The following is a 12,802-nucleotide window of genomic DNA, read 5'->3' as shown; positions in this document are numbered from 1 at the left end:
AAAAAAAACCAGTGTAAAGACAACGACTATTAAAATAGGATTTTATTTTGGCCTCATTTTGCATTCTTTTTGTTTCTTGGGAAGCTTTTCCTGTGATTTCTCACCCCTGGTTTTCTATCTAAAAGTTCACTTTTTTTGTAAAACTGTGGTGTTGAGTTCTGGAAAGTTTTAGCTAGCTGGACTTGGATTGAAACATGACTCTTATTTCTAAATGTATGTGCACAATCATTCCCTGTGGTTTACTTAAACATTAGTTTTGCTTTCTGTATTCTGTGACAGCAATGTGCCAAAGGAGTAATTATGCATTTGTAATACTTGAAGTTCCTGTACTTTTTAGTTCTTGTGAGTTTTTAGAGCAAGGCAAATACGTGTGGTTTAGGTTGAGCCGTTTTCATCCATTATGCAACATTCATTAATGATATTTCACAACAATTAATGAGTAACTGTACTACCAGGTTTAATTCAATGCAGTTCTAGTTCCCAGGGATGTGGAAAGTTTGGAAACACAGAACACAGCCCTGCATTCTCTTCTTCAAGAGATTTTAAGATGTTCATTGTTTTCAGCTGAGTACTGAAATGCAGTTTGGGACATCATAGTAGGAGGGCTCTCCTTGGCTAGAAACATGGCCCTTGGCTTACCTGCCAGGTTCCTGGAGCAGTTAAGGTGATCTGGAGTCTAGCAGCCACACAAACTGTTTCAGGCTCACCTGTGTATTACCACATTCCAGTCTCCCCTGTGCGGGCCTCAAGTTTACAAAGGCTGTGTGTCTGCAGGTTGTGGCACCTTTAGTCCTCTGCCCAGGGGTTGGGAGAGAGCCAGAGGTTCTTTGGTCTGTTTGCAGCCCGTGGGGAAGGATGCAGTCTCACACTCTGCTGTCCCAAAACAGCAGTGCAGAGTGCCTCCCTGCCAGCCTTGGGCAAAGCAGAGCTCAGCTGCCATGGTTTACATCACCCTGAACTCTTACAGATCTAGGCAGGTCCACTTTCCTGCATTAGGTGGAGAAGAGGGCATTAACTCTCAGAGCAAGAGGAGGAAGCACCACATATTCCTCAGCCTGTGAATGCCTTGTGACACTGGATGCTTGACTGGAGTGCAAGGAAGTTGTGGTTTTAACTGCTTCTTGTAACACATGGGCAGGGCAGGAGATGGAGAAGTGCATCTTTCTACATCTCAGACATGTTGTTGTGAGTTGCTTACTGGTCTCAGCATTGTGTGGTTGTAGGGGTTCGTGATTTCTGCTTTGGGAGCACAAACCCACCCAGCCTGTCAGCCATGCTCATGTTGTAGCTCACTTGACTGAGTTCCTTTGACTGCAGAGCCAGTGTCTGTTCTCTGGCAGGAACTGTGTTTGGAAGCAGCTTGCCGGTTCTGGCTGGCTGACAGCATTAGCAAGGGTCACAGAGATGCACTGGGTCCATCTTTCACCGTCATCTGCCTTTGGAACAGGTGCTTGGAACCATGTCTCCTGTTGCTTTTGAGATTATGTAAGCAGAATACATATCTCATTCTTCTGCTGCTCTCAATTCTCACCCAGAATTTCTCTTATTTAATATTTAATCTAATTACACAGAGGACCAAAATCCATTGCTTGCCTGTATAGATGTGTCTTGGCTTGCAAATCAGGATGTAACCAAAATTATGTATTCTATCACCATCTGTTAAAACCAGGTGGGGCAGTGTTCTTTATCTTTTCCACAACCCATCCTTTCTCCACGGGAGAAAGTTCTGTTGAAGCAGTGGTCCTGTAGAAGGGTGCAGTTTTCTTCCAAAGGTCCAGTGATGATGTGGAAGGGTCTGGTTTTCCTCTGGAATCCAGTGGAAAAAGGCTGTTCTGATGTTCCAAATCTCAGGTTTTTTCCTAGGTAGGAAATGTTTGGCTCCTCCCTCTGGGTGGGGCATCTCCCAATGGGATGATGTAATTTTATCAGTCATGCAGTGGGACTCAATGGCCATTAACAGAAGGTATTTCCTTGGGGGAAGGATGGGTTGTGGAAAAGATAAAGAACATTGCCCCACCTGGTTTTAATAGATGGCCCGTTAGCAGAGAGTATTCCCACGGAGATAAGGAACACTGCCCCACCTGGTTTCAACAGAAGGTGATAGAATAGATACTTTTGGTCACATCCTGTATTGCAGCCTAAGACACTTCCCATGCAGCCATCTCCTTCAACACTATTTCCAAAATAACTGAGAAGGAGCTGGGAAGCACTCAGCTGCCAGCTGTCTTAAGGTTGGCAGCATTATAATGGGAAGAGTTGGTGATGTTTTACAGTCTTACAATATTTTTTTCTTATCTTACAGTCATAGTTTATGGTATTGTTTTAGTAACGTGTAGAAATTTGAGGGCAGCTGTGTCAGAGAGCAACGGAGTATCTACTTTAATCTCTCCATAGTTAGTAGCTGGTGCAGGCTGCCCCAGGAGCATACTGTGGTTGTTTTTCACCTTTGCCAAGACTGGCAAAGATGACGTATAGTTGTAGCCACAGAGTTAGTGAAAAAGGGGAAACCCTGCCCTGAGTACAGTAATTTCACGATTACAAGCCACACCATTTTGACTAAAATTTTGCTCCCACACTGGAAATGCGGCTTACACTCAGGAGCGGCTGATATGTGAATAATTTTCTGACATTTACAACCCCGGAAGTGCCAGCCAGGGTGCCCAGCCGAGCAGCTGCCAGTAAAACCCAGGATTTCGCAATTGTTACAAATTGGTTACTCTGTTGCGCGGCAGGTGGGGCCGACTCAATGCCGGCAGCGCTGGTGGGGGGCAGGGGGGTGGCAGGGAGACAGGGGAGCTCCCTCCTTCAGGCAGGGGAGAGGCAGGGGGCTCTGTGCTGACATCCCCACGGCTCGTGGGGTAAGCGGGGGGCTCCAGCCCCTGCCTACTGCGGCAGGAGCAGGCAGGCTCCGCCCCCGCCCGCCGCCGCCGCGAGTGCCGGCGGGCTCCATCCCTGCCTGCCACCACGGGGCAGCGCCGGGCCGGGGTGAGCGAGCCCAGTGGCAGCGGCAGCCAGCCCCGAGCGGCCCCACCGAGCTGGGCCGCCCGGCCCCGTCAGCAGCCCCGAGTGGGCCGAACCTGCACAGCCCGAGCCGAGCCAGTAAACCCCGCCATGCCGCAGTTCTGTTACTATTTGGCAACTTTGTCACACGCGGGTCCTCACTGCGAACGACAGAGCAGCTTATACTCAGGTGCGGCTTATTTATGGACAAAGAAGGAAATGTTGCTGACACCCGGAGATGCGGCTTATAGTCAGTGCGGCTTGTAATCATGAAATTACTGTAATCTTCATCTCCACAACCTTACAGCAAAGTGGCAGAGGCAGTTTTCTTTGCCTTAGGTGAACCAGGAACTGAATGTCTTTAAGTTGAAAGGTTTTTTGGGGATGTTTCTAGCCCTATGCTAGTACAGACATTCTGCAAGCTCGAGCAGAGTGCAAGCAGCAGACACCTTGCTGCTCTGTGTTCTCCCAGGTTTTCATGTTAAAAAATTTTTTTTAAAGGGATTTCACAGATGTGTTCTTTATTTTCAGTCTCCAAATTAAATAAATTCCCAGTTTTTCTAAGGAATTGATTTTGGACTTTGAGCCAGCTTCACATTGGAAGTAAAACTCATGTGGTAATGCCAAGAAAGCAGCTTAATAAATTAGTCATGAAAAGCACTGGTAATATGAATTCTAGTCATTAATCATTCCCACTGTGAAACAAATGGTTTCTTCAGCCTTTAATAACTTTTAAAACTCAAGTACTAGATCACATTGTGACCCAGGTCTGTGGGAGCATGGCTGGAATTTGGACTGCTACCTCTGCTCCCTGTGAGTTTCTGGAGCTTAAGGCATTAGCACCTCTGGAGCTGCCATTGGATGCCTCGCTCCTTCACTCAGAATGTTTTTTCTCAGTATGGGCAATTTTAAGTGGTGTTAAGGAAACTTCCCTGTCCAACCCTTCTGAAGCTACTCTGGCAGTCACTCTCACACCACCTGAACTGGGACCAAGTCCCTGGTAGCTCACATCCTACACTCAGTCACAGCAGGTTTTTTACTGGCTCTGCCCCAGGTTTTCCATGGCAGAGTCACAGATGTCCAGATCCCTAAGATAATTTGATCATGGTGCAACAACTAAATAGCAAGGCAGCAAAATAAGAGCTCGAGCTGGTGCCTCCAAAGAGGGACCCCAAACAAAGGAGCCCTGGAATTTTATCCTCTCACAGTACAGGCAAAGTCTGAGGGTCCTCAGCTGCTGCAGTGTCTCTGAGCCTGGGTCCTCTCTGGACCTTGGGCCCATTTCTGCAAAAGGTCTTCAGTTCATGGCCTCTTGCTGCAGGCTTAGGCTCCTGCACCTCCAGAGCTCAACCTGTAGTTCCACTGCAGCTGTACCTGAAGCTACTGGCCCTGAATGGATTCTTTAACAGGTGCCACCTTGTCAGTGGCACTGTCATTGTTTCCCTCTCTGGTCAAACGCAGAGGGGTGGCAGTCAGAAATGGTTCCTATGTTTGAATCTTTGGCCAAGTGCCTACTTCTTTCCATAATCAGTCCCACAGTGGGATTTTAGGCTTTGGCAGTCATAGTTGGGTGTGGGTTTTCCTCTTTAATTTGAGAAGCATTCAGAAATGTTAAGGGCAAATAGAATAATATCCCAGCCTTGTCTGACCTTCTACAAATGCCCAGCAATGAATGCCTTCCAGCAGTTCTTGTTTGAGTTTGAGCTCAGATATTTTAAAGCTTCTGTTGGGTTGTGTTGTATCACCTTCTAGTATCTGAGCCACTTTGGTTGACACAGACTTTCAAAGTGCAGGGCTCTTTGATAAAGAGCAGAGATTCTCAGGAGCTGGCACTATAGAAATTATAGCAAAATAAGGACAGTGAACCCAACCCTGCACTCCTGATTACAGATTTCCATATGACCATCCACTCACTAGGCATGGGCCAGGGCAGAGGGACAGGGAAGGACTCTTTCTAGTTGCACTTCATCAAGTCAGCCAATCTAAGTTGCATCCATTACATGATAACAACACTGCATTTTAGCCACAAATCTCTGTGGAGCAGCAGGTTAAGGAGCACCAGAGTGCGAGAAGCCATCATTGACATGATTCTGAGGGCAGAGAAGTATATTCCGTGCCTTCCAAGAGCTTCTCTGCAATGGGAACCATAATGTATTCCAGATCAACATCCTTGGGGAAAAGGAAAAAAACTAACCAGCAAACCATAGAAAACTTCACTAGTTTTGCACTCAAAGTTCAGAACAAAGCCTGCACAGAAATAGAGAAGGTTGTTGAACATAAACTGAGCAAAGAACAAATGCCCATCATCCATGGGCAAGGAATGGTGCCAGAAAGCCAGCATGATTAACAGAAGGGCAGGGAGGCTAGTATAAACAAAGCATTTTTTAAAAAGCTGGAGAAAATGGAAGAGGTTGTAAACTCTAGCAGATTAAATATATGAACAGAACAAAGCAGGCAGAGGGGTTTTTGAGAGATGATTTGCAAAAGGGAGAAATTTAACTGTCCTGTTTCAGAGCTGTCAGAATGGAACCTGGAAGGGAGGCTTAGGGCTAGTCGTAGCAGAAAAATGAAACTTATTTTTTTCTGCATGCAGGCTTGGCACAGAACAACTCACAGAGTCTGTGCTGGAGTGTTCTTTGTGGGGAGTCAGCGCAGACCGTGCCTTAACCCACAGTGCCTGCTGCAGAGGCTCTACGAAAAGAATATTTATGCATTTGTAGCAGGTTGCCAGAACTGGAAGTATCAACCCGGGAGATTTAAATAAGTTTAAAGATTAAATAGTTGAGGTGTTAAGTGAGAGGTTATGTTCCTCTGTTGCAGCTACCATGGTGTCTGATGATTAATCTGTCAGACATTTTAGAAGACAGATTAAAATTGAGAGGAATTCTGGGAATTCAGTCGCCAGCTATACCAGATAGACTGATAAAATCAGCGAGTATAGTGGATCAATTACTCTGATAAATATTAGGAAAGGGTAATGTAGTTTTTTTAATGGAACAAGTCTTGCTCTGCAGAGCTGTTGGAATTCTTCAAAAGAGTCAGTAGTGATATAAATAAAGGGAATTCAGTCAATGCAGCCTACTTGGATTTCCAAGAGACAGGACTAAAAAGAGTCTTAAGATGTATCTCTTAAGGGACTTAGGAGACCGTGCAGTCAGAGGATAAGTCCACTGATGGATGAAATACTGATTAAAAAAGCCCAGCATTTGTTTTCACAGTTGAGATCACTTGAGGAGCACTCTGCAGATCTGTACTGGGGCCTGTGCTGCTTAAATATACTCTTTAGTGGAATGGAAAAAGTGATGGAAAGTGCAGTGACAAAACTTACCTGCCTCTGGGTAAACAAAGTGTGCTACACATTGAGTCAGACTTTCCTAGAGTGGAAAATGAAAGCATGGGCTCAGGGATGATGACAACCCAGAGGCCTAAGACCTTAACATTGCAAGGAATGAGTGTCAATGTCAGCACAGGGCTTGTGGCTTTCAGCAAAGCAAGTTAATCCTTGTTCATCAGGAACAGAGAAGAAAGCAACCCCATTGTGCTGCTTCGTGCATCCACATCATGTGCCTGCATGCATCTGGAATCCTACCAGGCCCCTTGGCTCAGCAAGGACGGAGCTCCCTGGGGCAGCTCTGGAGCACAGCAGTATGGTCAGGGCCAGCTGCTGTACCAGGGCTGGCTGCATAGTCCCAAGCACATCAGCTCAGAAAGGGACATGTGAGGGTCACGAGCTGATAGGTTGTCACTTCTGGGGACTATGGAAATGGGGTCAGTTTCTCCCTAGCTTCCAAACCAAGGGTCAGGAGATGTCATGCAAAATCAGCAGATACAAGATGGAGAATTATGTGGTTCTTTACCCCAGACATTAATGAGGTTCAGCTACTCTGGTCACAGCAGGAGAGAGGTACCGAAGGCACGAGTGTTTGGTGGTTGCAGCCCCATCCTCAGAAAGTTGAAGACCACATCTCTAGTTAAGAAGTCTCATTTGACCTACAGATTGTTGGAGGCTGGAAAAGTTATGGGAAACTGTTACGAGATGCAGTGTTTGAGAGCTTGTACCTCACTTTTTCCTTTTCCACAAGCGCAGGCTCCTGCAGCTACAGCTTCCGCTGGTCTCCGTGTCTTCTTTTCCTCCTCCATCATTGCTCTTCTCATTCCCGAGCTCCTGGCACTGCTGGTGTTTGAAGCTATGGCTCCCATCCTGCTGGGTGGGGTGATGGCAGCTGCCTGCCCAGCCTCAGTGCTGTGTCCCAGCAGTACGTGTGATGTGGGCTCTGGGAGACGTGCTGCCTCTGCTACCCACCTCCTATTTGCAGCAGGTGGGCTGCAGCTGCTGTTTATTTTTACCTACTATATTAAAAAGGCAAAAGATAAAAATACCTTCAGAAAAACTTCTGATAAAGTTTTCAGTACCTAAGTAAAAATTGAACTTTATCCAGCTCTGCAAAACACAACCTGTGGATCATGAGCTTCTCTTTCATTCATCTCCCTTATTTTGAAGACTGCAAGTTTGTAAAAGTCTGGCTATCTCCTGGCCACGTATTTTCCACCTGCCTTCTTGTATCACTGCTTCATTTCACTAGACCAGCATTCAGACTTAGCTGGAATTGGACACCTGCAAGGTAACAACCCTTGAATCTCTTTTCAAATGACATTGATGTAGTGCATCATAGCTGTCCTGACCAAATAGCAGAAAGAAACCAAGTGTGCCAGAGTCTGAAAGTTTCTTTTACTTTCCAACACAACACTTCTACACAAGCAAAGGGCAAATGCCAGGAGAAAACATGCCAGAATTGTGTTTTGGAACTGGGCAGCAGTTACAGAAGCATTGATGCAGTGTGACACAAGCAGGACATCTCACTAGGCAGCTATGAAGGGTGTCTACAAGGACATGAAGAAAGTGTGTTTATCAAGGACAGAGGGTGCAGCCTGCAAAGTTCCTGTTCTCTCACTGACTGCTCTGGTACCCACTGTAAATGAGTTATTCAGCTCCACATTCGAGAGTGTAATAAGCCAGTAATATGTAACTAAATAATAACTTTTGGGGAGCGGTTCAAGGTAGCAGTTTTACTGTATAAGTGTAGAGACTGTTGTCATCTAAAGCATAATACCTAAGCTCTGGTTTAAGCCTCTATCTCAGGCTGTCCTGTGGCTTTTGTGGAGACCAACAAGCAATGGGGAGTCATGTGTGCTTTAATCATGTGGCATCTGAAAATGATTTTGTCCTTTGCAATGACAGATTGAGATAAAAGCCCTAAAACTTCAGGGAAAGTTTCAGAGAACATAAAGTTTGCTGTAAAAACTAACACAGAATTACCAGTAGGGAAGCTGGGGGTGAAACTCAGTCTTATTTCTCCAGATAATCTTGAAAAAGAGATCAGCATGATGTGCAGTTAAAAAAGTATAGGTAGAAACCCTTATCTAGCTGTAGAGGCTGCTGCTCCCTTTGTAGAAAGGAGGAAGCCTTGGAAAAAGGCTTTAAAAAGTAATACACTTTATTCAGAGCAGAGAAGAGTAGCTGCTTCCCAGGAGGAGGATTTCCACCTTGCCAGAGAACCAAGGGGAGAAATAAGAAGTTGCCTTAAGTGCTCCCAATGTGAGGCATTGACGTTGTACAGGGCAGAGTGAGAAGTTTGCAGATTTAGCATCTTATATTTTTCAAGTGCTGCTTGCTGAGATTTGTTAAAGATGAAATTCCTTATGTTGCTGCTATGTTCATTGTTGTCCTGGTTTGAAGGACAGGTGTCTGACAAGGAAGGTGAGAGCTTCCCTTGGAATGGAGAATATGACCCCCTTACTTCTGATGATTCTAACTTTGAAATGATGGGGCTTTCAGGCAAAACTATGGGAGATGGAGCAGCAGTTGGTTCCTAGTCTGTGTGTGTTTGTGTGTGTGTGTGTGTGTGTGTGTACCAAGGCAAACAAACACAGCCCTGGCACAGACCTGAGCAGAGGCAGAGCCCCAGTCCCAGCCCAGCAGGGGCTTACCCCTGGTAAGGAAGGAGCAGTGCCTGGCTGGACTCCACCGTGGCAGTGAATTCTCTCCGCCCTGGCAGCACCTCGACCGTTCCCTTCGGATCCCAAGAGCGAGAGTGAGTGAGTGAGGAGTTGAGCCCAGCCCCTCAGCCCCCAGCCGGAAATGTCTATCCCAAAAAGGATATCTCTGCCCTTCCCAAGAGAAAAGCCCCAGCTAAGAGAGTAGACAGCTACACCTTTCCCCCAGCCTTGACCACTTATTTTGTCTCTCTTAAGTACCGGTTGTTATAATCTCTTAGCCAACAGCTGGGAGAAAATTCCCGGAGAGAAAGGAGGAAGAAAAAAAAAAAAAAAGAAAAAAATCCTAACGTCCAATAAGTGAATAAGTGTACATTCCCTGTATTTGAGTCACTAATGTGACTGAAGGAGTAGCAGAATAGTCCTATCCCCCAAATCACAGTTTACACAATATGCAAAGTCAAAGTGAGCAGGAAACCAAGAATTGATTATTAGTTCAAGGAAACTTTTCCTTCCCCATTTGAGAGCTGAGATCCAAGCTCAGCTTTGGGAAACAGAAATGCAGGGTGCTGCGGTGTGAAACACAGTGAGATACTTGGATAAAGGCTCTGAAGGGAAGTGCGTGTTCCTATTTCTAATACCTTGTCCTGTAGATTACCTGTGAAAGCATACTTTACTTAGCAGTAAGTTCAAATGTAATTACAGGAAAGATTATGTTGCAGACATATTTCAATATCATTGGCTCTTTTGTTGCTTTTTGTGCTTTTCTCATTTTAGTGCTCCCTCAGTTTAGTGTTTGTGCTTCTGTTTGATAGTTGACCTTTTGCTTCTGCTCCCTCATCCCCTGCAGGTGTCCCCCCTTCATGAGCCATGAGTTAGTTTAATTGATCTTGTGCTCAGGGCAAGGTTATAATAACCTTCTGCCATCCCATGCACTCCCCTTGGGCTCTGAGCCAGAACCAGCATTTGCCAGATTTCTTTGTGAGCTTCTTAACTCACTGACCTGGCAGAAGTCTAAAGCAAGATTAATTTAAAAAAAAAAAAGGCAACTGGATAGTTTCCTGCCAGCTCAATGAGTTCAAGCTGCCTAGCAAGTGCCAGAGCTGGCAGAGAGAACTGTTCTTAGTGGCAGTCCTTAGTCCAGTCCTCAGGGGTGTAGGGAGTGCAGGTGAGGGTCGCAGGCTCCGGCCACTTTGGCACTTGTTGTGCTCTCCATTGAGTTCGCTGTGTTTCATTCTTCCACCCACCTGCACTGCCAGTTGCCTTCTCCAAAAGTGGCCACTTTATTTTAAAAACTCATTAACACCTGCAGGCTTGGAAAGCACTAAACTGCAGTCCAGTGCTGTGGCTGCACAGCGCATCCTCGGGAAGTACAGGACCAGTACTTTGCCCAGCTCAGCAGTGCAGCCATGAGAGCTGAGACATGAGCAAGGGGCAGAGCTGGAGATTTGCTGGAGGGTGAGGAAGCAGAGACTGCACCCTGGGCTGCCTTGTGCAGCCTTGCAGCGAGGACAGGAATTCCTGCCATGTGGATATGTTCACTTTGCACACACAGACAAGTCCTTTCCTACCTCCAGTCCCCTCCTAAGGGGGCCAGGTGAGCGTCAGGTAAGGTAATGTCATCTGCAGATGGGTCTCTGCTGCTTTGTAGAAAAGAGCTCCAGCTTCTGTACGTGCACAGCGCAACAGCTGCTTGCAGGCAAAACCCAGCCCTATTCTGAGGACAAGGACAGCCAGAGGGGTGACTTGTCATCCTTCAAAGACAAACTTGAGAAGATTTCAGGCTGCCTCATGTGATTTGGCTGGGCCAGCATCCTCCTGTTGTCACACTTCTGGGGCAAGGGGAGAGAGAGGCTTTGGAGTCCTTGAAAAGAAGCACAACTGGGGGAAGGAGGGTCTTGCACTGCAAGAACTAAATCAGTTTGCCCCACAACCAGCTCTCAGAGTGCCCAGAAGGTGGGGTGAGGTGGATTTCTGGAGTTCTGCAAGCCAGGTACTCTTCATCAGTCCTCTATTTGATTTAATGATTTTCAGGTCATTTGAAATTACTGTTAAAAAAAAAAAATCATATACTTTATGTAAACTAGTAAAATATATTTCTGAGGCTGTAATGTCCCATTTTCAATTTGATCCATGAGGCTTTTTCCTAAGCAAATACTTTCTTAATACCAAGAAAATAATTAGTGCTTTTTACAGCTTCTGTAATAGCATGTCTCTCTGTTGATTTCTGGAGATGAGAGAAGGGACCTACAGGTGATGTGTACCCAGATGTCCTGACATCTCCACAGCTTTTCCAAAGTCCATAGTTATCCCTGAGATCTTGATCATGGGAAGATCAGTCCCAGACGATTTGCACATCTGTACGAAAGCAAGCTACTTTGGGCAGTGGTTGGACACAGAGATTGAATACAGAGGTTTGACAGGGTTGTGAATTGGCCAGGTTGGATAGGTCTTGAAGAAACGTGATATAGTGGAAAGTATCCCTGCACATGGCCAGGGGATGGAATGAGATGGTGTTTAAGGTCTCTTTCAGCCCAAACCATTCTGTGTATTCAAGAGCTAGACTGTGGGTAGGAGAGCAGTATTGAAGTGGGAATGAGACTCTTGCTGCTGGCCCTCAGTTAGGGTCCCCTGTGCAGGTAGCACATGTAACACTGGGGCTCCTTCTTCTCTCTCTGCAGGAACATGACATTGAGACAGCTTTCGGAGTGGTTCATGTCACCATGCGGGGCACACCCAAGGGGAACAGACCTGTCATCCTCACATACCATGACATTGGCCTCAACCGTAAGCCCTTGCATTGCCAGGACCCTGAAAAAGTGATTATTCGTGGTATTTGCTTTTGAGCGTGGGGAGTAGCAGGCCTGGCATGAAGCTGAGATGAGGTCATTCCAGGGTGAAAAGATAAAGGTCTGCAGGAGAGAGAGCACATGGCATGCTCCTGTCCATTCCAACAGCCCTTGAAAGGTAGGGCCGAGGTGGAAAGATGGAAATAGATCCATCCAAAATACTGTAGTGCTCTAGCTGACTTGCTGCACTGTGTGGTAGGGCATCCGTTCCTTGGGAGCTGGGCAGGTGAACAAGCCCCTTCTATGTGGCTGCAGCAGTAGTGTAATGTTCTGGTGGGCTCACTTGCTCTTTTGACATGTCTTCCCACCCAAAATGTACTGTTACATTCACACAGGTGCTCCTCTGTGAGTGCTTTGAGTAACCAGCTGCTGCAAGACCCTGCATTCCGGGGCACTGCAGGCTGACTGTTGTTTGTCTGCCTGCCCTCCAGTCACGGCAGTTCCATTGCTGAGACTCACTGCTGCTTTGCAGTTTTGAGGCACAGCACATTCACCATCCAGCACCCCCGGCCCTATGGGCTCAGTGGGGACTTGAGCTCCTGCAGGTGTATGCCGTGGTGTTTGGAGGGTGGCTTGCAATAAAACTTAAAGAAGTGTCTGATTTATTTTTGTTGTTGTTGCAGACAAATCCTGTTTTAACGCATTCTTTAACTTTGAAGACATGCAAGAGATCACCCATCATTTTGCCGTGTGCCATGTGGATGCACCAGGCCAACAGGAAGGAGCCCCTCCATTCCCATCTGGGTAAGAGCTCTGCAGAAACCCATGTTATTCAGTCTGGACTGAGGAAGCACCCAGTTTAAGCCAACTGGGACTGCCAAGCTCAGTGTAGTGGTAAGCAGGTGTCAGCAGCAGAAGAAATCGCAAGATGAGGAAGCTTCCCAAGGGGCATTCGGGGAACTCTCCAATTACTAAGATATGGGTAAAGCCCTCACCAGTGCTGGGTCTGGTACCACCTT

The 12,802-nt window shown here is 46.5% G+C and overlaps 1 protein-coding gene across 1 annotated transcript in view; it reads left to right on the top strand.

Annotated features, from left to right (window-relative positions):
• The window catches only part of NDRG3 (NDRG family member 3), a 62,129-nt gene that overhangs the window by 38,117 nt on the left and 11,210 nt on the right, over positions 1-12,802 (top strand). The window contains 2 exon segments of the mRNA XM_042779793.1: positions 11,676-11,781; positions 12,467-12,587. Of these exon segments, the coding sequence (XP_042635727.1) occupies positions 11,676-11,781; positions 12,467-12,587 (227 nt within the window).

Source organism: Catharus ustulatus, chromosome 17 (assembly GCF_009819885.2).
Source record: "Catharus ustulatus isolate bCatUst1 chromosome 17, bCatUst1.pri.v2, whole genome shotgun sequence".
In the NCBI taxonomy this organism is placed as follows: Eukaryota; Metazoa; Chordata; class Aves; order Passeriformes; family Turdidae; genus Catharus; species Catharus ustulatus.
The sequence above is the reverse complement of the archived record's forward strand: the minus strand, read 5'-3'. Positions and strand labels throughout refer to the sequence as shown.